Source organism: Ranitomeya imitator, chromosome 4, assembly GCF_032444005.1.
Source record: "Ranitomeya imitator isolate aRanImi1 chromosome 4, aRanImi1.pri, whole genome shotgun sequence".
NCBI lineage: Eukaryota > Metazoa > Chordata > Amphibia > Anura > Dendrobatidae > Ranitomeya > Ranitomeya imitator.
Window position 1 is genome coordinate 492,075,631 of NC_091285.1, and position 27,743 is coordinate 492,103,373.

The 27,743-nt window shown below is 44.6% G+C and overlaps 1 protein-coding gene across 2 annotated transcripts in view; it reads left to right on the top strand.

The window, feature by feature from the left end:
- The window catches only part of ATOSA (atos homolog A), a 90,132-nt gene extending 73,541 nt beyond the window's left edge, over positions 1 to 16,591 (top strand). For both annotated transcript variants that reach the window (XM_069765972.1, XM_069765973.1), the window contains exons 10-12: positions 2,248 to 2,316; positions 4,570 to 4,766; positions 16,037 to 16,591. In XM_069765972.1, coding sequence (XP_069622073.1) covers positions 2,248 to 2,316; positions 4,570 to 4,766; positions 16,037 to 16,190 — 420 coding nt within the window. In that variant the 3' untranslated portion in view covers positions 16,191 to 16,591. The remainder of the gene's footprint in view (positions 1 to 2,247; positions 2,317 to 4,569; positions 4,767 to 16,036) is intronic.
- Positions 16,592 to 27,743: the final 11,152 nt, after the last annotated feature.

Consider the following 27,743-nt stretch of genomic DNA (forward strand, 5'->3'; position numbering starts at 1 on the left):
TGCGTGGGCTGCGTTATACACTGCGTGGGCTGCGTTATACACTGCGTGGGCTGCGTTATACACTGCGTGGGCTGCGTTATACACTGCGTGGGCTGCGTTATACACTGCGTGGGCTGCGTTATACACTGCGTGGGCTGCGTTATACACTGCGTGGGCTGCGTTATACACTGCGTGGGCTGCGTTATACACTGCGTGGGCTGCGTTATACACTGCGTGGGCTGCGTTATACACTGCGTGGGCTGCGTTATACACTGCGTGGGCTGCGTTATACACTGCGTGGGCTGCGTTATACACTGCGTGGGCTGCGTTATACACTGCGTGGGCTGCGTTATACACTGCGTGGGCTGCGTTATACACTGCGTGGGCTGCGTTATACACTGCGTGGGCTGCGTTATACACTGCGTGGGCTGCGTTATACACTGCGTGGGCTGCGTTATACACTGCGTGGGCTGCGTTATACACTGCGTGGGCTGCGTTATACACTGCGTGGGCTGCGTTATACACTGCGTGGGCTGCGTTATACACTGCGTGGGCTGCGTTATACACTGCGTGGGCTGCGTTATACACTGCGTGGGCTGCGTTACATGCTACGTGGCTGTGGTATATTTCTCTGCTGTATCTGTGCATCATGAATCGTGGTATGTGTTAAAGAGGGGGGGCCCCACTGAGACTCTTTCGCCCGGGGCCCTCAAAAACCTGGAGCCGGCCCTGGCTTCGCTAATTGGTCGCGCCCGGCTGGCCAAATCCTGTGTATAAATTGCATTATTCTGAAAACTTCATAAATAAACTACATACATATTCTAGAATACCTGATGCGTTGGAATCGGGCCACCATGTAGTATATAATATTCAGCTTGGAATATGTTATATTATACCTTCAGGGATCTATGATGTTCCACCTGTGTGGATTCAGTTTTTAGCATGTTATTACAATGCTCTTGGAATTTATTTTTATTTTTTTTAATGGACAATATCTAAAACTTAAAGGAAGATTAAGTATTTTTTTTTTTTTTTTTTTTAAGTTCATGCTTGTTTTGCCTATGGGGGTTGTTTTGTATAAACAGACAACTCAAGATAACAAACCTATAACACAGCAGGATTACCTGGAAGAGCAAATCTGTATTTAGGCCATGTGCACACGTTCAGTATTTTTCACGTTTTTTTGCTATAAAAGCGTGATAAAAACGCGAAAAAAAACGCTTACATATGCCTCCTATTATTTACAGTGTATTCCGCATTTCTTGTGCAAATGTTGCATTTTTTTCCGCGAAAAAATCGCATTGCGGAAAAAAAGCAACATGTTCATTAAATTTGCGGAATTGCGGGGATTCCGCACACCTAGGAATGCATTGATCTGCTTACTTTCCACATGGGGCTGTGCACACCATGCGGGAAGTAAGCAGATTGTGTGGTTGGTACCCAGGGTGGAGGGGAGGAGACTCTCCTCCACGGACTGGGCACCATATAATTGTTAAAAAAAAGAATTAAAATAAAAAAAATCGTGATATACTCACCTTCGATGGCCCCGGAGTCCTCCCGCCTCTCAGCGGTGCACGCTGCTGCTTCCGTTCCTATAGATGGTGTGTGTGAAGGACCTGCGATGACGTCGCCGTCTTGTGATTGGTCGCGTGACTGCGACGTCATCGAAGGTCCTGCACACACACCATCTATAGGAACGGATGCCGCTGAGAAGATCGGCTGTCTGCAGGTGAGTATAACCATTTTTTTAAATCTTTTTTATTATTTTTAAACATTTTATCTTTTACTAATGATGCTACAGATCGCTTGGAAAACTTTAGCATTATGCAAGCTAATTTTGCTTGCAAAATCCTAAAAAAAAAAAAAAAAAAAAAAAACGCAAAGAAAATATGCGGATTTCTTGCAGAAAATTTCCGGTTTTCTTCAGGAAATTTCTGTAAGAAATCCTGACGTGTGCACATACCCCTTCACCACACATGAGATTGTGTAACTTTTTGGCTAGGACTCCACAACCTCCATGGTTCTCTATTGAGAAGAGTCACCTCACAATCCCAAGAATTTCTCACATGGGCAATTAGCAGGAGTTTCTTATGTTTTTTTTTTCACCCATAGCAAAACATTGGTGTCTCTCAACAATCGTGTGGATTTTTGTTTTGTCGCATTGTGTGATCAAAGACCAATCTAACACCATTTACCTGCTGCGTGGAATGCCCTTATGATTTTGAGATTTTTCTATATGATGATTACGGTATATATTTGTTATCTTAGGGTAACATCACACTGGAATCTCTTGGCAAAAGGGGATATCGCATACCTCCATCTGGAACGATTCAAGTGGTATGTACAGATGTGTATACTATCCAAACTGCAAAACAAGCGATAGGTACTGCAGGGGCCAATAATAAGGGTTAAAGGTGGCCATATTTGTAAGATCAATCTTGGTTGAACTTTCTATTTTCATTTGGTTTTGCTGGCCATCCAATGTATATGGCCGATATTGGGGTGATGGTGGGGAGATAAGGAATGGACAGGTTGCATTTCTGTAACTGATTTTCCTCTTCTTTTGAGAACCAGAACATGTATTTGTATGGGAGAGTTCAGGATGAATGGCTGTACAAGTTTCAGTCAATGGCTATGTTACATTTGTGGTCATTTGTGAAAAAATGTAGAAACTTTTCAATATTGGTTACTGTCAAGAAAGCTGATCATAATTCTTAATCATATAGCTCGCCTGTAATGAGACAGTCTTTATTGTAATCTGCACTGTCTGCTCACCTGGGCATTTTCCCGTATAAGCCCCAAACTGAAATGATGGAGGCATAAACTCCCCCCACAAATAATCCGAGTAGCACCATGGAGTTTGGCCAGGAGGCATGCAAGCATTTTGGATATGGCTCTTGATGAGTGAACATCAACCCAAATAATGCCTGCCTAATGTTTCATTTTGGTGCCTATATTTTTTTTCCTCCCTTTTTTCCAAGATCCTTAACATTATTATTATTCTATCAACATAGCCATATGATGACTTTTTTTTCTGACGTTTTACTTTACAATGTCCTCATTCATTTCGCTAGATTAATGTACTAAACAAAAAAGAAAAAAATTAAGTGTAATGAAATGGAGAAGACAATAAAAAAAATGCAATTCTGCCATGGTGGTTTGTTTTCACAGTGTTCATTACATGTGAAGAGTTAACTAGCAAACCGTATCTGATGATGACCCATGTTTTGGGATCAAAAGTTATAATTTTTCAGGATTACAAAAAACAATAATAATATATAAAAAGCGCAGATTTTTTTTAATCTTTTGATTTTCCACTTTATCATAGAGTGCCAAGTATTTAAATTTTTTTCTTGGGCCCTTCCTTTTTATATACAGGTGCTGTATATCCACAACACTATATAATCGTTTAGTTCCCTTAGGGGACCTGAAGATAATCTGGTTGCTTACTGTACGGCAATACCACAGTGTTAGTATAAAGTGAAAGTCTGTCTCCTCAGCGTGTGTCTAAGCTTCATTGCAGGCGTAAGCTAGCCGTGACGGGGCTCTTAGGCTACGTTCACATTTGCGTTGCGTCGGGCACAACCGCGGCGACGCATGCGTCATGCGCCCCTATATTTAACATGGGGGGCGCATGTACATGCGTTGTCCTGCGTTTTGCGACGCATGCGGTTTTTTTGCCTCAAGCGTAGGGCGCAGGGAACGCAGCAAGTTGCATTTTTTTTGCGTGCAAAAAAGGACGCATGCGTCGCAAAACGCTGCGTTTTAGCGTGCGTTTTGGTGCGTTTTGTTGTGCGTTGCGTCTCGGACGCAACATCGCACAACGCAAATGTGAACGTAGCCTTACAGCAGACACCAGGCTGCAGTGGTAACCTTTGTGATCTCATCGTGTGACCTCCTGAGAGTCGCTGCCAGACTACTCCAGACGTGGCTTATTTCCAGTTAGCACAAAAGGATCGACCATTAAAATGTCAGTTTGGATCCTTCTCTCTCCCGACGTCATTTGTCGAGGGGAGTTGGCAGGCCCCTATACAACTTAGACTTGTCAAACCGATAAGGCTACTTTCACACTAGCGTTTTTTTTTTAATACGTCGCAATGCGTCGTTTAGGGGAAAAAAACGCATCCTTCAAAGTTGTTTGCAGGATGTGTTTTTGCCCCATATAATAACATTACCGACGCATTGCGACGTATTGACACACGTCGCAAACCGTCGTGCGACGGTTGCGCCGTGTTTTGGCGGACTGCCGGGAGCAAAAAACGTTAAATGTAACGTTTTTTTGCTGCTGACGGACCGCTTTTTCCGACCGCGCATGCGCGGCCGGAACAACGCCCCCACCTCCTCGCACCTCACAATGGGGCAACGGATGCGCCTGAGAAATGCATCCGCTGCCTCCGTTGTGCAGCGCATCAAACTCTAGCGTCGGAATCTCGGCCCGACGCATTGCGATGGGCCGAATCCGACGCTAGTGTGAAAGCAGCCTAACGGAAGTACACAACAATTCTTGTTATCGTGTTGATTTTTTGTGTTTTTTTTAAACTATTTTTGGATTGAGGGCACATATGTAACATCATTTTCTTTGCATTTTAGACCTTATTTAATCCAAACAAGACTGTGGTGAAGATGTTTGTGGTGAAATATAACCTGCAAGAAATGCCACCCAATCACCAGACATTCCTGCGGCAGAGAACATTTTCTGTTCCTGGGAAGCGAGATAAGAAAGTGACAGTCCCAGAGAACATCATGAGGACCGAAGAGCGGACACTGCGCTACCTCATCCACCTGAGGTAACATGAACTTCCTCTGCAAAGCTGTTTACCGCCAGTTTATCCCATCTGGAAGTACAAGTCTATTTTAAATTTATATCTATTAGGTTTTTGTATCCCAAACTGATCTAATCTATGTAATGTTGAGGTAATGCAGAATAGATTCATACCTGTGATCAATCTGTGATTCCACTGCAGCGAAATCCCGTTTTGATTTAATAAGTGCAGGAGGTCGGCCCTGAACTTCCATCTATCTGGCCTTTCTCCCTTTCCTCCCTCCTCCCACCGGCCACCATCCTTCTGTCAGTAAGTGAAAGGACACTCTTCTGTGACCTGCTTTCCTGGCTGAGATGTTGCACATGTGCGGTCATACCCAAAGATGGCACATCTGTAGATCGATGGTTCTCGCAGTGTGGTGCAGAACTTGTGCATGCACCACACTCAGGAAGGTCTGCGCAGATCTCGCTTAAGAATCGTTAGCAAAAAAATGCAATAGAGATTTCACTGCAACAGAATCAAGAAATCCTATAATCCATGTTGGGCTGCTGTAATTCAGAATAAATCCATACCGTTTGTCATCAGCTGGGAACACAAAAGCCTGCTGACGGGTTTCCTTTAACAAAAACTAAGCACATGAAACCCACCTAAAGCATCTTTAATCAAAAATTAAAGGGGTTTTCCCACTAACAAAAGTTCATTTTAATCAATAGATCTTGGAATAATAAAGGTACCGTCACACTAAACGATATCGCTAGCGATCCGTGACGTTGCAGCGTCCTGGATAGGGATATCGTTCAGTTTGACACACAGCAGCGATCAGGCCCCTGCTGTGATGTTGTTGGTCGCTGCAGAAAGTCCAGCACTTTATTTCGTCGCTGGACTTCCTGCTGACATCGCTAAATCGGCGTGTGTGACACCGATTCAGCGATGTCTTCGCTGGTAACCAGGGTAAACATCGGGTTACTAAGCGCAGGGCCGTGCTTAGTAACCCGATGTTTACCCTGGTTACCAGCGTAAAAGTAAAAAAAAACAAACACTACATACTTACCTTCCGCTGTCTGTCCCTCGGCGCTCTGCTTCTCTGCCCTGTGTAAGCACAGCGGCCGGAAAGCCGAGCGGTGACGCCACTGCTGTGCTTACACATGCCAGAGAAGAAGAGCGCCGAGGGACAGACAGCGGAAGGTAAGTATGTAGTGTTTGTTTTTTTTTTACTTTTACGCTGGTAACCAGGGTAAACATCGGGTTACTAAGCGCGGCCCTGCGCTTAGTAACCCGATGTTTACCCTGGTTACCGGCATAGTTGGTCGCTGGAGAGCTGTCTGTGTGACAGCTCTCCAGCGACCAAACAGCGACGCTGCAGCGATCCGGATCGTTGTCGGTATCGCTGCAGCGTCGCTTAAGGTACCTTCACACATAACGATAACGTTAACGATATCGTTGCTATTTGTGACGTAGCAACGATATCGTTAATGAAATCGTTATGTGTGACAGCGACCAACGATCAGGCCCCTGCTGGGAGATCGTTGGTCGCTGAATAAAGTCCAGAACTTTATTTCGTCGCTGGACTCCTGCTGACATCGCTGGATCGGCGTGTGTGACACCGATCCAGCGATGTCTTCACTGGTAACCAGGGTAAACATCGGGTAACTAAGCGCAGGGCCGCGCTTAGTAACCCGATGTTTACCCTGGTTACCATGCTAAAAGTAAAAAAAAACAAACACTACATACTTACCTACCGCTGTCTGTCCTCCAGCGCTGTGCTCTGCTCTCCTCCTGTACTGTCTGTGAGCCGGAAAGCAGAGCGGTGACGTCACCGCTCTGCTTTCCGGCTCCCAGACAGTACAGGAGGAGAGCAGAGAAGCAGAGCGCAGCGCTGGAGGACAGACGGCTATAGGTAAGTATGTAGTGTTTGTTTTTTTTTACTTTTAGGATGGTAACCAGGGTAAACATCGGGTTACTAAGCGCGGCCCTGCGCTTAGTTACCCGATGTTTACCCTGGTTACCGGCATCGTTGGTCGCTGGAGAGCGGTCTGTGTGACAGCTCTCCAGCGACCAAACAGCGACGCTGCAGCGATCCGGATCGTTGTCGGTATCGCTGCAGCGTCGCTAAATGTGAAGGGGCCTTTAGTGTGACGGTACCTTAAGTTCCACAATTGGATGTGTTAAATAAAATGTTCCTGTGCTGAGATAATCCTATAAATGTCCCCCTGCTGTGCACAGTGTAATGGCCGTGTCTGACCGTACAGGAACATAATCTCATCATACCACAGCTCCTGGACGCACAAAAGCATAAAGACATTACAACATGGGATTGAGGCCGATTCTTTCTGTGAAGTAAAAAAATGTTTAAGGCTATGAGCACACGTTCAGGATTTCTCGCAGAAAATTCCTGAGAAAAACCTGAAATTTTCTGCAAGAAATCTGCATGCGTTTTTGCTGCGTTTTTTTTCCGGACATTTCCCCAGTGCATTTTGTAGTGGGAAATCTGCAAAAAAAACGCAAAATTAATGAACATGCTGCGTGTTTTACCGCGATGCATTTTTTTCGCGGAAAAAAACGCATCATCTGCGCAAAACATGCAGAATTCATTCTAAATGATGGGATGCTTATTGTATGTGTTTTTTTGCGGTTTTATAGCATTTTTATCGGGGGGGAAAAAAATGCGAAAAAACAGCAACGTGTGAACACAGCCTAAAACCAGACAGAATGCTTTACCTCACAGAGAGAATCCGCTGTGACCCCTGCTGTCCTGTCTGTATACTCTTTTGCTTCCTCCCCCGCCCAGGAGCTGTGATATGATGAGACCATGTTCCTGTACGGTCAGACACGGCCATTACACTGTACACAGCAGGGGCACATTTATAAGATTATTTCAGCACAGGAACATTTTATTTAAACACATCCAATTGTGGAAATTATTATTATTATTCCAGGATCTAGTGATTAAAACTAACTTTTGTTTGTGGGAAAACCCATTTAAATCAACCTTGCACATTGATAAATTCCAAAGCCCCTTTACTTCCTACATCTAAAGAGGTTAAAAAACCATAAAGGTAATGGCTTGTTATGCAGTCTTAAAATTTAAAAAACAAAAGTTCCATTTTGTCATGCTACAAATTACCCTTTTTCTCCTTCGCCTCATTGGGGGACACAGACCGTGGGGGTATGCTGCTGCTGCCAATAGGAGGCTGACACTAAGTGATACAAAAAAAGTTCGCTCCTCCCCTGCAGTATACACCCTCCTGCTGGCTCTCAGCTAACCAGTTCTTGCTTAGTGTCTGTAGGAGGCACATGGGTCTGTTTCAGACCTCAACGTTTTTATTTTTGTTTACTTTTCTGTAAATTTTTATTTTTTAATTAACGGAGTGAAGGGGGCGACGGTTCCTTTCAAGGTTCCGATCTCCCCCGAACCATCAACAGGCGAGCACGGCGACTATACCTCCCCGTACCCTCTCCTGCGACGTGGGAAGCCATGCCTGAGCTCACTTCAGGGGCGACTGTTCCTTTCATGGTCCCGATCTCCCTACACCAGCAGCAGGCGACCACATGGAGTGTCGCCTCCATGTATCCTCTCCTGGAGCCAGGCCTAATGCCGGACAACTGGCCCTGTCCACCCGGACTGAGCTCCGTGGCTGTACAGAGGCCCCTCTCTATGGCGTCCGAGCAGCCCCCACTGTCCCACCACTGTGAAAGCGGATGGCACAAGGAGGCGGACGGTTCCTCTCTATCTCCCTAACAAACGGATGATGGATTGAGGCTTATCCCTGCACCGTCCACGCTGCTCAGAACAGCGCTGAAACCCACATCCGCGGCGGCTCCATGCCGGGACGCGCACCAATGGTGAGTGGATCCATCTTCAGTGGGATATTCACATGCTGACAGGCAGCCTCAGCCACTTCCCTGTGGCCCACCTCTCTGAGGTAACGCTCTGGATGGCTGCAAAAATTTAGTCCCCGGCTTCGGCCGATTTGTAGGCCGCATCCTGGAAGTCTTGCCTGGAACGCCCCGCTGGTGTCGCCCGCCGGCTACAGAAATTTAGGCCCCGGCTTAGGCCTATTCAACATCGTGTCTGTGGCTCCGCCCCCCAAATTGGCGCTTCTCGCTCCCTGCGAGATTTTATCAACTCCGCAGCTCCCGGTAGCCATCTTGGTCCACCCGGCCAGCTCACACTGGGGTGACAGTTTTTTTGCATTAAAGGGGCACATCGACTCTACGGGGCACATCGACTCTACATCAGACCCGGGTAAGGAAGTACTGGCCTGGTCTTAAAGGCATATGGCCAGTATTCCCAGTCTTAAAGGCGCATGACCAGTATTCTCTGGTCTTAAAGGCGCACGACCAGTATTCCCTGGTCTTAAAGGCCCACGACCAGTATTCCCTGGTCTTAAAGGTGCATGACCAGTATTCTCTGGTCTTAAAGGTGCATGACCAGTATTCTCTGGTCTTAAAGGTGCATGACCAGTATTCTCTGGTCTTAAAGGTGCATGACCAGTATTCCCTGGTCTTAAAGGCGCATGGCCGGTATTCCCCGGTCTTAAAGGCGCATGACCGGTATTCCCCGGTCTTAAAGGCGCATGGCCGGTATTCCCCGATCTTAAAGGCGCATGGCCGGTATTTCCTGGTCTTAGGCGCTTGATCAGTCCGAGGAGCCCTCCGCCGCCGACCCCAGCTTTATCCTCTAGTTCCCCTCAGTGGACTTCTTCACTGACCAATCCATGGTTCTCTGACCAAGAGATTGAATCCCTCTGTGTACCCTCTGTGTTTTGGAGTGCTCGCAGGACCAATATACTTGGTCCCTATCCTACATGGGAGCCGTTGGCTAGCAGGGGCCGCAAGTATTCTAGAAACGTGCAGGCATCTAGAAACATACAGGCATCTAGAAAACGGAAGTTTTTCGTTTCCTGCTCCCTCACCAATGATTTGATGACAACAAGGCTCTGAATATGGATTGGATATTGCCTGAGCTTGCCAGAGCTTCAGAGACTAAACTCCCTCGAGAGCATTTGCCATTCAATTCGGATAAGCGATTCACTGGACCGAAGCCTCTATGTGGGATGCCATGCCTGGCCTGTTTTTTAAGGGCGACGGGTCCTTTAAAGGGCACCGATCTCCCCACACCATCAACAGACGAGCACACGGAGTGTCGTCTCCATGTTTCCTCTTCTGCATCCAGGCCTAACGCCAGACAACCTGCCCTGTCCACCTGGAGACCTGTACTCTGTGGACATATAGAGGCACCCTTTTTGGCGTACGAGCTCCCCCCTCTGCATCACCACTATTTAGCGGATGATGCAAGAGGGCGGACAATTCCTCTCCACTTCCCTGTTAAGAGGTTGATGGATCGAGGGTGCCTAATTTTTATCTCTGCACCATGAAAAGAGGAGATGGCAAGAGACTATGACCTGCTGGATGCAGCCGCACATTCTGCCATGGGGCAGATTAACCGGGTAGAATCTCCTGTGGTATTCCTACCAGTATCCCTACCTGATGGGTCATCAATTAAAAATACCACGGACTGTCAGATAGCAAATCTGGTTCGTTCCGTCTTGCGGCTTCGAGTCCAGCGCTCTATCCTCCCTAGCAGCCGCATGGATTGCTAGAGCAATGGTCTCCTGGCTGGAGACCTTAACTACCTTGATTCACACTAGCAACAACTGGCCAATCAAATCCTTTGAGCGGGAGACTGATAAAGGATTGTATAAGGATTGTCCAGCACAGTCTAGATCTAAGGGATCTTGGTTCCAAACAGGGGAACGAAAAGTAAGATCGACCCTGGACCTCAAACTTCTAACAACCTTTGACATGGTCCTCCTTCTTTGGATGGAGTTCCTCCGCTCAGCCATTACTTCAACAGAAAAAGGTGCAGTTTCCGGCATCCATCGACATTCGGGTTGCTTGCTTTCTCAAAAATTCTTTCGCCTTTCCATTCGTCAACAGCATTTTCATGTCACAACCTTGTCCTTTGGCCTTGCTTCCGCACCCAGAGTGTTCGCTCGGGTCATGGCGGATGTCATGTTTCTCTTGCACTCTAGAGGCGTGCTCGTCCTGCCCTGTTTGGTCTGTCTAGCCGCCCTTCCAGGACTACGCTGAGTCGTCTATATCTCTTGCGATACCTTCTCTCCTGGGCTGGCAGCTACACTTAGACAAGTTCTCCTCATATCCAGCCCAGCAGATATCCTTTTTGAGGATGATCCTGCACACTTCTAGAAGGATGGTAATTCTTCCTCGAGACCAGGTCATGGCCCTTCAACAGGGAGCTCGCGCAAGGAGAGTTCTGAGGACTTGATTACTCACCCCTCATTTCATTCGATTTGCTACGAGAGTTCTGAGCAAAAATGGTGACGACAATGGAAACGGTTTCCTTCGCTCCGCTCGTTTTCAGCAAGTCAAATAGACTTTCAGACAATAGTCTCTGAGCTCCTTCTTTATCCAGGGCCTTTCTCCCGGTTCAATGGTTATTAGTAACTACCAATGCCAGTCTTCTTCTCCCCATCATTGTTCTGGAGATCCGAACGGTAGTCTTACATCAGGTCCACTGCCTTCTGGCGGGTCACCCTATCCGAATTCAATTGGATAATGCCACGGCGGTGCCTTACGTCAGTCATCTAGCAGGTACCCACGATCAGGCGCCATGACCGAGGTACCTCACTTTCTCTGATGGGCCGAAGTCTATTATTCGGTGATCTCGGCAGTATATATCCCAGAAGTAGAACTCTGAACGGCAAACAAATTCAGCCGTCAGGGTTCCTGTTGTGGATTCTGTTTTTGGGCTCCCTCTGGTGGTTACAGATGGTACTGGGTGACTTGTGTTCTCTGCGGTCTCTGGTGTCCACCTGTTCTATCAGGATATGGAAGTTTCCTATTTAACCTGGCTTTCTTGTCATTTCCTCGCCGGCTAGCAATGTAATCAGTGTGTCTTGTTACCTCTGCTTTCCGCTTCTGTAATCTTCAGGACAAGCTAAGTTTTTGATTTTCCTGTTCCACGTTTTGCTTAATTTTTGTCTTAGTCCAGCTTGCAGATATGTGATTCCTTGTTGCTGGTTGCTCTAGTGGGCTGATATTACTCCTCATGTTCCATGAGTTGGCACATGAGTTCATGTAGTTTCAGGATGGTTTTTTGTAGGGTTTTTCGCTGACCGCGCAGTTCACTTTTGTATCCTCTGCTATCTAGCTTTAGCGGGCCTCATTTTGCTGAATCTGTTTTCATAACTACGTATGTTCTTTCCTCTCATTTCATCGTCATTACATGTGGGGGGCTGCTATTTCTGTGGGGTGTTTTTCTGGAGGCAAGAGAGGTCTGTGTTTCTTCTAATAGGGGAAGTTAGTCCTTCGGCTGGCGCGAGACGTCTAGGAATCATCGTAGGCCCGGCTACTGCTAGTTGTGTGATTTGGTTCAGGATCGCGGTCAGCTCAGTTTCCATCACCCTAGAGCTTGTTTTGTTTTTTGTGCTTGTCCTTTTGTGATCCCCTGCCATTGGGATCATGACAGGTTCCGCCTCAAGTCAGTGGGAACTTCACCCCGAAGTCTTCCATCAGATCTGTCCTTACTGGAGCTCTCCAGTTGTAGGTGGGATGACATCCAGACTGAAGGCCAATGTACTCGAGTTCGTGGTTCGGCCTCGAGATCCAAGAGCTATCGCTCTCCATGCTCTGGTTCTGCTGTGGTACCAGTTTCCATAACTCCCCTTCCACTGCTTCCGAAAGCCTTTCGGAAACAGAAAGGGGCCCCAGTGATCCTCAGAGATCCGCACTGACCACGTCCGTTTTTTGTTTGCGGAGCTAGTATCTTCTCGCCTTATCGCAGCACAACTGCAAGTAGGGACTTTCTCACAGGGAGTTTTCACACGTAGTTCTTCCCTATCGCATACCGTTAGATCATTGGGACCTTATTATTCCTAGGAGCCTTACAGTAGGCTCCTTTTTCATCCGGGCAGACTTTACTATCAGGGAAAGTCGTCCCGTTCTCCTCTGCGATATTCTCACTCTGACGAGTCTTCGGAGCTAGCTTCTCTGCTCTTTCAGACTTTTTTCCCTTATTACCTTCGAGGCAAGGTTGTCCTCAGGCCATCTCCATCCCTTGTTACCAAGGTGGTACTGTATTACCACTGTTATGAGGGCATAGTTCTTCCCTCATCTCTTTTGGCTCCAGTCCACAAAATGGAATAAGATCCTCCATATTCTGGACGAAGTGAGTGCTCTGAGTAGGTACGTCTTGAGGACAGCGTCCTTCTGAAGGTTGGACATTTTATTTGGGCTTCCTGACGGTAGAGGAAGGCTTCCTGACATTTTCAGGAAGGGTTTAGCCGTTTCATCGACCATGATAACATAGTGAATTCTTTTCACCAGCCAGGAGTCCTTCCGTGCTAGATGTCAGCCTATCTCCCTGTCTATCAAGGGTTCTAGGCACCAGGCGTCAGCTAGGCACGCCTGCAAGCTTGCGGATTCGTCCAGTCCGCATGCATTCTTGAAGCACTATAATTCCCACACTTCCACAGATGTGAGTCTGGGCAGGCGGACTCTGCAGGCCGCGGTGGCGCACTTGTAAGTAGCGGTTACACAGGGCCTGATCTATTGTTGTCCCCACCCAGGGACTGCTTTGGGACGTCCCACGGTCTGTGTCCCCCAATGAGGCGAAGGAGAAATAGGGATTTTTGTGTACTCACCGTAAAATCCTTTTCTCCGAGCCATTCATTGGGGGACACAGCTCCCACACTGTTATTAGCTTATGCTCGTTTTTTAGAATGACATGCTATACGCTCATATATTGTTATTGATCTCCTACTGCTTTTGCACCGAACTGGTTAGCTGAGAGCCAGCAGGAGGGTATATACTGCAGGGGAGGTGCTAACTTTTTTTGTATCACTTAGTGTCAGCCTCCTATTGGCAGCAGCATACACCCACGGTCTGTGTCCCCCAATGAATGGCTCGGAGAAAAGGATTTTACGGTGAGTACACAAAAATCCCTATTTTACTGGATTTTTAAGACTGTTCACTTAGGGTGTGCAGTGTATTTTCGTTGTACTGCTGATGTATACCTCCAATGTATGCTACTGTTTAGGCATGCAAGCTTCATTTAAGAAAATGCCAACACGTATCCTTTTTGTATGCCAAAAGGACCCTTATTTTGAAAACATCTCAACAATGCGATCCTGTAGATTCATTCATGAAATATGCTGGAATCTTCCCTGGTACATATTCCATTGTACCCTGCATATGCAGTTTGGACTCAGACTTGATGTAAACTGGCTGTCTGATCCTCTTTTTAATGATCGTATAAGAAGTCCTACAACCTTCTAATATACATGTGTTTAAAGGGGTTGTCGCCTGTCAGAAAACCCTCTTTCATAGAAACGGTAGACAACGCTGCACCACTTCAATGGTATCTGTTTGGCTTCAGCACCGCAGCAAATCATTGAGCTCAGTGGCTCTGCCTGTGTAGACAGGACTTTGTAAGTGATTGCAGGTCATCTCATCATATGTCCAAGCAGCGCTTGCATTCTTCTCCCAGTGCAATAATCATAAAATATATTTTAATTACCGTAACCCCTCTGCAAACTCCATATCATGGGCCAAGTGTTGTTGTTTTTTTTTTTTTTTTCTTCTTCTTAGGCTGCCATCACACTATCCGTATGTGGTCAGTATTTTACATCAGTATTTGTAAGCCAAAACCAGGAGTGGAACAATTAGAGGAAAAGTATAATAGAAACATATGCACCACTTCTGCATTTATCACCCACTCCTGGTTTTGGCTTACAAATACTGATGTAAAATACTGACCAAATACTGCTAGTGTGACGGCAGCCTTAAACTGTATTTCTAAACTATAGTGTTTGAACCGAAGTGTTTAGTTGCTATAATGTGACAGTCTTACCTATCCTCGTTCACTCATGGGAACATTCATTACTAAGATTTGGGGAATGGAGTAAATGCCGCACAGTTCATGCAATGCTCAATATGCTGAAAGATTAGTTTAAAACGTTCTGAAAGTAAAGTCTGCAAAGGGTTAAACAGACTTCACTAGGTTTTTAGCAATTTATTGGGCCAGAGTGAGTCATTATCTCCAAATGGAAACTTTAAACAGCAAATCGCCTTTGAGTCATTTTGGTAGGCTGGTCACTCCTCAGGAGCAGTCCCAACTCATTCAGGAAGCGACAAAATGCACCATAGGTACCGTCACACTAGACGATATCGCTAGCGATCCGTGAAGTTGCAGCGTCCTCGCTAGCGATATCGTCCAGTGTGACACGCAGCAGCGATCAGGCCCCTGCTGTGATGTCGCTGGTCGGGGAAGAAAGGCCAGAACTTTCTTTGGTCGCTGGATCTCCCGCTGACATCGCTGAATCGGTGTGTGTGACACCGATTCAGCGATGTCTTCGCTGGTAACCAGGGTAAACATCGGGTTACTAAGCGCAGGGCCGCGCTTAGTAACCCGATGTTTACCCTGGTTACCATCGTTAAAGTAAAAAAACAACCACTACATACTTACCTACCGCTGTCTGTCCTCGGCGCTCTGCTTCTCTGGTCTGGCTGTGAGCGCCGGGCAGCCGGAAAGCAGAGTGGTGACGTCACCGCTCTGCTTTCCGGCCGCTGTGCTCACAGCCAGAGCAGAGAAGCAGAGCGCCGAGGACACAGCGGTAGGTAAGTATGTAGTGGTTGTTTTTTTACTTTAACGATGGTAACCAGGGTAAACATCGGGTTACTAAGCGCGGCCCTGCGCTTAGTAACCCGATGTTTACCCTGGTTACCGGCATCGTTGGTCGCTGGAGAGCGGTCTGTGTGACAGCTCTCCAGCGACCAAGCAGCGACGCTGCAGTGATCCGGATCGTTGTCGGTATCGCTGCAGCGTCGCTTAGTGTGACGGTACCTCATGACTGTGAACCGGTCTATGTAAGCAACCAGATGTGCATGTGGTCCATCTTCAAACTGAGATTGTATTTCTTCCGTCTCTAAATATATGTGATTGTTGAATACCTGTATTCTGTACATGTGTTTTCTAACCTGTGGCTCTTTCCACTTTTGCTAAACCAAAGCTCCCATCATATTCCGCTGTTACAGCATGACAAGGAGTTAGATCTCCACACCTGCTGGAGAACGCCTTCTTACGTAAATGCAGACATTACGGTTTTCCTCAAGTCATATTAGTCTAATATAACATTTTATTATCGGATACCATTCAGTGGTACCAACGTGCTCCAGGAAGGGAGAAGTCTTTAAATCCTTTTGCACAGTTCTGTACGTGGTGTTATACATCTGGATGGTTTGATTCTTCCAACTCTTCATTTTCCTTACAGGTTCCAAAGTTCTAAGTCTGGGAAGATCTACCTCCACAAAGATGTCAGGCTTCTTTTCTCTCGGAAGTCCATGGAAGTCGACAGTGGGGCAGCATACGAACTGAAATCTTACGTAGATACTCCAACAAACCCTCAGTTTTCCCCCAGATGCTGAGCTAGCCACAGCAGAGAGAGTCTTTGGCAAAACAAACAAACATATATATATTAGCTTGACATCAGTGACTCTGGTCTTCATAGATGTGACCCAAGAGTAGACCAGCTCCAGATATTTTCTTCAGTGCGTTCTATGTATTTCGTGTAGACTGGAAAAAAAAAATAGTTCTAATCCATTTTTTTTCTACTCTGTAATACCACTTGATTAGGTGTGTGCTGCATTAGCGATTCTCCCTGTTAGTTTAGTGTTTACACTTTATTTTATTTTCTTTATTTAATATTTAATGTTTCCTTTACTACAGTGATCTGTTTTGTCTGTGTTCTAATGTAGCACAAAGCCTATGTAAATCATACAATGTATTTTTGACAGTAATATTGAATTCTAAACTATATATAAATCTATAGTTTGGTGTGAATTTATTATACGGATACAGTTTTGCTTTCATATGTTATTTATGAGTAATTTGAAGATACATTTAGATGAAAGAACATGTATCGCCTGACCTAGATCTGTCCTTTTTGATCTACATTTTACAGAATAACACCTGGGCATTTTTCTATTTCTTGCATATAGTCAGGTATAAACTGGTATTGGCAGGAAATTCTTTGCCAATTTTCAATGTTATTCTAACGCCACTTTTTGTTTTTTTTCATACACTAAATCCAAGTTGATTAGGACTGGGATGATGCTGCCTAAAATAATTACTGGCCTATTGAGTGCTATGTAAAATATGTGACTTCTGGAGTCGCAGCCAAAAAAGCTCATATTTACAAAGTTGTTTTAGTCCTCGCACTGCCCTGGTGTTCAAAAGAAAATACACTTTGAAGATCCGGTGCAGCCACACTAGTATTGTCTTTAGCACACCGGGGCATTTGGCTGCCCTTGTGCTGCCAGGCTGCGACTAATGCTGTCAACCTTTTGGCCAGTATGAATCGCCTTATTTTTATTTATTTTTTTACTTTACTGTTCTATGTAAATATAAAGGAAATTGTTTTTCCTGAAAAACCTACAGTGTCCACTTTTTTTTTTTTTTTTTTTTCCAAAGCAGGTTAGTTACAATTTACATGAACCTTACCATTTGAATTTTTTTTTTTTTTTTTCATAAACCGTACATGAATATCTGTTTTATCTTGTTTTTAACGAGCGATGTTAAGATTTGTAACTGGTTTTTTACAGTTTCAGCTTTCATTGCAAAAAGATTCGGAGCAGCTGTATATATCTTTTGAATTTCTACGGGTTAAACTGGCACTGACAGCTGCAGCATAAGTTGATAAGCTGCGGATGTCAAACTTGCAGCTGCAGTTGACTTGCAGTGCATATTTTTTAACTTTTTTTCATGCGTGTGCATGAATTTTCTTTAAATCTCATGCATTTTGTTGGCACTGTAAAATGTAACAGATTTCCCCAAATCAGCAGCACTACTTCACTAAATTTTCCAAATTTTTGCTATATTGGTATGTAGGTTAATACAGGCAGGCAAACCAATATTGACTGCCGGTATTGTGGCCAAACACAGAAGTACATCCGCTCCCCCCCCCCCCCCCCACCCCCCAAAAAAGTACTCTTTTCTAAAACTGTGCAATACTTTTAAGTACCAGAACTTGCCTATACAGGTCCTTCTCAAAAAATTAGCATATAGTGTTAAATTTCATTATTTACCATAATGTAATGATTACAATTAAACTTTCATATATTATAGATTCATTATCCACCAACTGAAATTTGTCAGGTCTTTTATTGTTTTAATACTGATGATTTTGGCATACAACTCCTGATAACCCAAAAAACCTGTCTCAATAAATTAGCATATTTCACCCATCCAATCAAATAAAAGTGTTTTTTAATAACAAACAAAAAAACCATCAAATAATAATGTTCAGTTATGCACTCAATACTTGGTCGGGAATCCTTTGGCAGAAATGACTGCTTCAATGCGGCGTGGCATGGAGGCAATCAGCCTGTGACACTGCTGAGATGTTATGGAGGCCCAGGATGCTTCAATAGCGGCCTTAAGCTCATCCAGAGTGTTGGGTCTTGCGTCTCTCAACTTTCTCTTCACAATATCCCACAGATTCTCTATGGGGTTCAGGTCAGGAGAGTTGGCAGGCCAATTGAGCACAGTAATACCATGGTCAGTAAACCATTTACCAGTGGTTTTGGCACTGTGAGCAGGTGCCAGGTCGTGCTGAAAAATGAAATCTTCATCTCCATAAAGCATTTCAGCCGATGGAAGCATGAAGTGCTCCAAAATCTCCTGATAGCTAGCTGCATTGACCCTGCCCTTGATGAAACACAGTGGACCAACACCAGCAGCTGACATGGCACCCCACACCATCACTGACTGTGGGTACTTGACACTGGACTTCAGGCATTTTGGCATTTCCTTCTCCCCAGTCTTCCTCCAGACTCTGGCACCTTGATTTCCGAATGACATGCAAAATTTGCTTTCATCAGAAAAAAGTACTTGGGACCACTTAGCAACAGTCCAGTGCTGCTTCTCTGTAGCCCAGGTCAGGCGCCTCTGCCGCTGTTTATGGTTCAAAAGTGGCTTTACCTGGGGAATGCGGCACCTGTAGCCCATTTCCTGCACACGCCTGTGCACGGTGGCTCTGGATGTTTCCACACCAGACTCAGTCCACTGCTTCCTCAGGTTCCCCAAGGTCTGGAATCGGTCCTTCTCCACAATCTTCCTCAGGGTCCGGTCTCCTCTTCTCGTTGTACAGCGTTTTCTGCCACATTGTTTCCTTCCAACAGACTTACCATTGAGGTGCCTTGATACAGCACTCTGGGAACAGCCTATTTGTTGAGAAATTTCTTTCTGGGTCTAAAGGTACCGTCACACTTAGCGACGCTGCAGCGATACCGACAACGATCCGGATCGCTGCAGCGTCGCTGTTTGGTCGCTGGAGAGCTGTCACACAGACAGCTCTCCAGCGACCAACGATCCCGAGGTCCCCGGTAACCAGGGTAAACATCGGGTAACTAAGCGCAGGGCCGCGCTTAGGAACCCGATGTTTACCCTGGTTACCAGCGTAAAAAAACAGTACATACTTACATTCAGCTGTCTGTCCCTTGCTGTCTGGTTCCTGCACTGACTGCTGGCCGTAAAGTGAAAGTGAAAGCACAGCGGTGAGTCACACAGCGGTGACTCACCGCTGTGGCTGTGCTCTGCTTTCACTTTACGGCCAGCAGTCAGTGCAGGAACCAGACGGCAAGGGACAGACAGCTGAATGTAAGTATGTACTGTTTTTTTACGCTGGTAACCAGGGTAAACATCAGGTTCCTAAGCGCGGCCATGCGCTTAGTTACCCAATGTTTACCCTGGTTACCAGTGAAGACATCGCTGAATCGGTGTCACACACGCCGATTCAGCGATGTCTACGGGGAGTCCAGCGACGAAATAAAGTTCTGGACTTTCTTCCCCGACCAGCGATCTCCCAACAGGGGCCTGATCGCTGCTGCCTGTCACACTGGACGATATCGCTAGCGAGGACGCTGCAACGTCACGGATCGCTAGCGATATCGTCTAGTGTGACAGTACCTTTACCCTCTCTTGCTTGAGGGTGTCAATGATGGCCTTCTTGACATCTGTCAGGTCGCTAGTCTTACCCATGATGGGGGTTTTGAGTAATGAACCAGGCAGTCAGTTTATAAAAGCCTCAGGTATCTTTTGCATGTGTTTAGAGTTAATTAGTTGATTCAGAAGATTAGGGTAATAGGTCGTTTAGAGAACCTTTTCTTGATATGCTAATTTATTGAGACAGGTTTTTTGGGTTATCAGGAGTTGTATGCCAAAATCATCAGTATTAAAACAATAAAAGACCTGACAAATTTCAGTTGGTGGATAATGAATCTATAATATATGAAAGTTTAATTGTAATCATTACATTATGGTAAATAATGAAATTTAACACTATATGCTAATTTTTTGAGAAGGACCTGTAATAAGGCAAATTAACATTTATTACATCAGACAAGGTCCACCCAAAATACCCTCGGAAGTGCGCTATTGTGCATCAGGACTGGTAATGCTAACCTATGTCGGAGCATGAAATCACAGGTGTGGAGCTCTGACCTTAGGCAGCAAGAATTATTATTTATTTATATAGCACCATTAATTCCATGGTGCTGTACATGAGAAAAGGGGTTACATACAGGGTTATAGATATTAACAGAAAATAAATTTACAATGACAGACTGATACAGAGGGGAGAGGACCTTAACCCCTTTCTGCCAGCTGACGGAATAGTATATCAGCTGGCAGATCCCCTGCTTTGAGGTGGGCTCCGGCGGTGAGCCCACCTCAAAGCCGTGACATGTCAGCTGTTTTGTACAGCTGACATGTGCACACAATGAGTGCGAGCGGAATCTCGATCCGCCCACGCCCATTAACTAGTTAAATGCCGCCGTCAAGCGCTGACAGCGGCATTTAACTAGCGCTCCCGGCCGCGCGGCCGGATGTGCTCGCGCCGCTGACCCCCGTCACATGATCGGGGGTCAGCGGTGCATTGCCATAACAGCCAGAGGTCTCCTTGAGACCTCTATGGTTGTTGATGGCCGATTGCTTTGAGCGCCAGCTGTGGTCGGCGTTCAAAGTACACCTGCATTTCTGCTACATAGAGGTGATCTGTACTTCACCTCTATGTAGCAGAGGCGATCATGTAGTGGAGGCTATTGAAGCATGCCAAAATTTAAAAAAAAAAAAAAAGTGTTTAAAAATATAAAAAATGTATAAAAGTTCAAATCACCCCCCTTTCGCCCCAATCAAAATAAAACAATTAAAAAAAAATCAAACATACACATATTTGGTATCGGTGCGTTCAGAATCGCCCGATCAATAAAAACAAAGGATTAACCTGACCGCTAAATGGTGTAGCGAGAAAAAAATCAAAATGCCAAAATTAGGTTTTTTTGGACGCCGTGACATTGCATTAAAATGCAATAACGGGCGATCAAAAGAACATATCTACACCAAAACGGTATCATTAAAAACGCCAGCTCGGCACTCAAAAAATAAACCCTCACCTGACCCCAGATCATGAAAATTGGAGACGCTACGGGTATCGGAAAATCGCGCAATTTTTTTTTTTTTGCAAACTTTGGAATTTTTTTTTCACCACTTAGATAAAAAAATAACCTAGACATGTTAGGTGTCTATGAACTCGAAATGACCTGGAGAATCATAATGGTAGGTTAGTTTTAGCATTTGGTGTACCTAGCAAAAAAGCCAAACAAAAAACAAGTGTGAGATTGCACTTTTTTTGCAATTTCATCACACTTGGAATTTTTTTCCCGTTTTCTGTTACATGACATGGTAAAACCAATGGTATCGTTCAGAAGTACATCTCTTCCCGCAAACAATAAGCCCTCACATGGCAATATTGACAGAAAAATAAAAAAAGTTATGGCCCTGGGAAGGAGGGGAGCGAAAAACGAAAATGAAAAAAACGGAAAAAGCTCCGGGGGTGAAGGGGTTAATCACATTCTCACAGCATTAGTTATCAAGTCACATGTTCATGGCTGTGATAGTCAGCTGTGATAGCCAACAACTGTCTGGTGTCTGCGCTCCTCATGAATCACAGCAATGTACTATGTAATTACTGTAAGTAGCGTGTGAAGCACTGAAAAGTCATTGTGAAACTTTAATTGTTCCCAATGGGGGGGAAAATTACTTGTGACCATATCAGAGATTTTGAAACATTCAGAACAATTCAATCAATTCTGTGGGCAAAGTCTGAAATTGGCCATAGCCATTAAATGAATGTTGGCTGTACGCGACGATCATGTAATGGTTATAGGAGTTTACTGACTGTCTCCAGATGGCAGGTATTGGAGAACTAACAGTCTGACATGTTCCCATGAAAGACAATCCGCCGCCAGATGTCTGGTACCAGATTACGCACCTCTCCCTGTTGAGAAAACTGCATGCTTGGCTGAAAGTTCATGTGTATAGGGGATTAGGAATAAATTAAAAAAAGAAGGATGCACTCCATCATCTTAGTGAAAACGTGCAGAATTTAATTGACCTACATGTCTGGGCAACGTTTCGGCTCTGAATAGGTTCAGAGAAAGGCTTGAGAAAGGCTTGTTCAGAGCCGAAACGTTGCCCAGACATGTGGGTCGATTAAATCCTGCACGTTTTCACTAAGATGATGGAGTGCTGCCGCCTTTTTTGAATTTATGTGAAGTGTGGACAATCGTTGGACAGATTGCCTGGGGGTCTTGCACCCGAAGATGAGTAGAGCATTGTGCTGTTCCATTTTTTATTAATAGGGGATTTGGAAGACATAGCATTCCACCAACACTCAGAAGCCTGTCCTAGAATGTTCGTACAGGTGCTTGAGAAAAGGAGAGTAAGAAAAGCTCTGCTCCTTCCCTTCATGTGTAAGATATGTTCCTAGTGGATATTCAGATCTAATAGTAGAGATATCAAAGGTGCTAATGTCAAAAGAGGCTGCTCACAAGCCTTTCTGATCTAATAGTGGAGATACCAGTGGTGCTGAGGTAGGAAGAGGCTGTTCACACTGCTGTCCACCCAGTCTTTTTGACCTAATATTGATATCAGTGATGTTTAGATAGAGTCCACTTACGCTATTGTCCACCCTGTCTTTCTGATCTAACACTGGAGATGGCAAGAATGCTACAGTAAAAAAAGGCTGCTCCCACTGCTGTCCACCCTGCCTTTCTGATCTAATCCTGGAGATGCCAGAGTTGCTGATGTGAAAAGAGACTGCTCACTGCTGTCTACTCTGCCTTTCTGATCTAATCTTGGAGATGTCAAGGATGCTGAGGTAAGAAGAGACTCTTCACACTGCTGTCCACCCAGCCTTTCTGACCTATGCCTGCAGATGCCAGTGGTGCTTAGGTAAAAAGACGCTCACTGCTGTCCACTCTGTCTTTCTGAATAATTGCATGGTGTAGTATACAGTCATGCCAAAAGTGTTGGTGCAATAGAAATTGTTCAGAAAAAGAAATATTTCTCACAGAAAATCAATGCAATTGCACATTTTATTATACACATTTATTTCCTTTGTGCGTTTTGCAACAACACTGAAAAACTGAAATAAAGGCAAATTAAACATACTTTCACACTAAATCCCCAAAGTAGTCCAGACAAAATTGTGGGTACCCTTCCAAAAATATGGGTAAACAACTTTATTCAAGTATGTGATGCTCGTTCAAACTCACCTGTTGCAAATAACAGGTGTGGGCAATATGAAAATCACAACTGAAACCGAATAAAAAAAAAAAAAAAAGGGAGAACTTGGCTTAAACTTTGCATTGTGTCTGTGTGTGCCAAATTGAGCATGAAGAACAGAAAGACGAGAAGAGAACTGAGGACTTGAGAATCAAAATTCAGGAAAAATATTAATGAGTTAAAAGTTACAAGTTCATCTCCAGAGACCTTGATTTTCTTTTGTCCAAGGTGCACAAATTAATCAAAAAGTTTACTGTTTCTAATCTCCCTGGATGTGGACGACGGAGAAAAATTTATGAAATGTTGCAAGGTAGGATAGTCCAGATGTTGGATAAGCAGCCCCAATCAAGTTGCAAAGACATTCAAGCTGTCCTAGGTTTTTGTACTGATGAAGGGGTCATATGCGACCTCGAAATGCGTTGACTTTTAAAAACCTGTGCAATAAATCATTTAACTACCGTATATTTTGGTATGAACCTTCATCAGCAGCGCTTTCAAGCTTGGTCCACCTGTGACCGGCGTCCTGCAGCAAATAATATGTATCAAACGTTGCTTAAAGGGAACCTGTCACCTGAATTTGGCGGGACTGGTTTTGGGTCATATGGGCGGAGTTTTCGGGTGTTTGATTCACCCTTTCCTTACCTGCTGGCTGCATGCTGGCTGCAATATTGGATTGAAGTTCATTCTCTGTCCTCCATAGTAAACGCCTGCGCAAAGCAATCTTGCCTTGCGCAGGCGTGTACTACGGAGGACAGAGAATGAACTTCAATCCAATATTGCAGCCAGCATGCAGCCAGAAGGTAAGGAAAGGATGAATCAAACACCCGAAAACTCCGCCCATATGACCCAAAACCAGTCCCGCCAAATTCAGGTGACAGAGTCCCTTTAAGTGCAACCCCACCAGGTGAGTGGATTCATTTTCTTAAACCATGTTATCAGTTAAGACCCTATTTGCGCTCTTTCGTTTCCCAGTTTCTGTATCTTAAAGCTTTGGGTGCATCAGTGTCAGCACAAAATATCTGTCGACATTTGAATGAAAATAAACGCTATGACAGGAGACCCAGGAGGACCCCACTGCTGACACAGACATAAAAAAGCAGTTTGCCAAAATGTACGTGAGTAAGGCCTCTTTCACACTTCTGTCTTTTTTCTCCCGTCGAAATCCGTCAAGTTTTGAAAAAACAGGATCCTGCCACGTTTTCTGCAGGATCCTGTTTCTTCCCATAGACTTGTATTAGCGATGGATTGTGACGGATGGCCTTCCGTTTCATCTGTCGTGCACTGGATCCGTCGGAAAATAGCCGTCCTTTGTCTGGAAAAAACGTTCAATGAAACTTTTCTGTCAGCGTCGGAAAAACCTGCAACGACGCATCCTGCAGCATACGTCGTTGGCTATAATGGAAGCCTATGGACGCAGGATGTGTCGTTGCCTGTGAAAAGCAGGAATCCAGCGACGTATAGCGTTGTTCTATTCTGAGCATGCCTGGAAGGATTTTCTAGTCTGGAGAAAATATTCATTCTCTCTTGTCTCCCCGGAAATTTCTCCATTGAAATTCAGGCAACAATACAAACAACGCATCCGTCAAAACACTGAATGCGTTACACATGTTTTTCACTATTTTCACAACGTCTGTTGATACGTCAGAACAATGCATTACGATGCCCGCCAGCAAACGGAAGTGTGAAAGAGGCGTAAGCCCAAATCCTTCTGGGAAAGCCTCTCATCGACAGACCAAGTTACAACTTTTTTCGTAAATCACATTTTAGTGTTTACCGAAAACAGAATGAGGCCTGCAAAGAAAAGGACACAGTGCTTGCAGTCAACTATGGTGGAGCTTGAAAGATGTTTTGGGGTTGTTTTGCTGCCTCTGGCACTGGGTGCCTTGATTGTGCACAAGGCATCAAGAAGTCTGAAGATTACCAAAGGATTTTGGGTTGCAATTTAATGCCCCGTGTCAGAAAGCTGGGTTTGCGTCCTAGGTAAGGGGTCTTCCAGCAGGACAATGACCCCAAACATACTTCAAAAGGCATCCAGAAATGGATGGAAACAAAGCGATGCAGAGTTCTGAAGTGGCCAGAATGAGTCCAGATCTAAATACCATTGAACACCTAGGGAGATTTTTTTATTTTTTTTTAAATTGGGGTTAGGAGAAGGCTCCCTTCAAATATGCGAGATCTGGAGAAGTTTGCAAAAGAGTGGGCCAAAATTCCAGTTGAGAGGTGTATGAAGTTTGTTGGTTGTTAAAGGAAGAGATTGATTGCAATTATTTAATCTAAAGGGTGTGCAATTAAATATTACCGTAAGTTGAGGGTGCCAACAATTTTGTCTGGACCATTTTGGGGGTTTTGTGTGAAAATATTTCCAATTTTCCTTTGTGTGTACTGGAACAACACAAAACAAACGAAATACACATGTGTAACAAAATGTGTAATTGTGACATTTTCTTGGAGAAATACTTCATTTTGTGGAACAATTTCAAGGGTGCCAACACTTTTGCCCATGATTGTATGGAAGTCACAACATTAGAGCTTCCTATTACCCATGCAATACTGGCTTCTTTCCTGACAATTTAGGACAGGTTTCTGTCAATGTAACAAATCAGTGACCTTGATATCTTTAGAATTTAGGATTTTTTTTTTTTTATAATGGCATGTCTTTTTAGTATTTTTTCTTTTTCAAGAGAATACTTTTATGATGCCTGTCAAATAAAAGCCATCTTTTGCTCACCACCACTTCCTACGCTTAACGCAGCTGTGCATATGTTTTCAACAGGAACGCTCTTCAGGACAAAGGGATCAGACGAGCTGAAATCCATGTGTCTTTGGCCGGTTTCACACGTCAGTGGCTCCGGTACGTGAGGTGACAGTTTCCTCACGTACCAGAGACACTGACTCACGTCGACACATTGAAATCAATGTGTCTCTTCACATGTCAGTGTGTTTTCACGGACCGTGTGTCCGTGTGCAAAACACGGAGACATGTCAGTGTTCGTGGGAGCGCACGGATTACACGGACCCATTAAAGTCAATGGGTCCGTGTAAAACATGTACTGTCCGTGTGCCGTGCAGGAGACAGCGCTAAAGTAAGCGCTGTCCCCCCCCACGTGGTGCTGAAGCCGCCATTTATATCTTCTCTCCAGCAGCGTTCGCTGCAGAGAAGATATGAAAAATCCTTCTTTTTTTTTTGTTCATGTTTAAAATAAAGATCTAGTGAAAAGCCGAAGGTGGGGAGAATTGGAGATTAGCACATGCCCATCGGACTGGACCAGGGTGATTAACAGCTGAAAACGGCGAGTTTACTAAGGTATTTTGGCAGCAAAGGCGGGGAATTGGGATAATAAAGGCACTATTGTAAAGTACAGCTCAGGCCCTATTGAACGCTATTTTTTTTAGCTCATATTGAAAAAACGGGGTGACAGGTTCCCTTTAAATTGGTTCTCAACATCCTATCTTGTTGAGTCTATAAACAAGAATTGTATAGCTAATACATATACTATATTAACAAAAATAAGTAGGTTACTAGATAGAGATTCCAGAAAAAAAAGTTAAATAATTTGTATTAATTAAACTTAACAAAAAATAAAGACAGGGCAATGAGCCTCCAAAACAAAGGGAGATCACTGGCCACATAGAAGAATCCAAGGGATAAAACACACACAATCACAAGCACAATCAATATAAGACAAAAAACAATACTTCCAGATTCATAGGCTGTTTCTAATGGAAATGAGCCACCATAATCAAAAAATAAAGTGCTAGTGCAATCTACAATAGTAAGATATAGGATGCATTTCTATCTAGTGGATAATCCCCATGGATTCCCTCACAAAATGAGAATGTAAATAAAATTTGCATTCGCCATAGCAAAATGAATCTGACATCACGTTTTTCTGTTAGACTGTTTGGTAGCTTGTTGCTGTACGTCATCATAATAAAAATGAACGGGCTCCATTGTTACACCCAGATCACTGTGAATAGGAAATTTTTCAAAACAGGTGAAGCAGTCGCCTATAACATGTCAGGGAGCATGTATCTGAGAACAAGGGTAACAACCTCATTTGTTGCTATGGTAACAGTATGTCCCCCCAAACTGTCTCCAATCCAGCAGCATAGTCCCGCATTTCGGCTACTAGAGGTTGCAGATGTATGGACAGGATGGGTTTGACACCCTGGCCTAGGAGCTGAAGCCTGTGCATGGGTGAGTGACATCTGTGAGCCGCCTATTACCTGCAACATTGTGAGTGGTCCTCTGGGTTTCATTGTCAGACCACTGCAAAAGAAAAAAAAAAAAAAAGACCTGAAACGTTGCTGAGCCCAAAGTTCTCCATGCTTTTTTAAATGGATGCTGACATTGC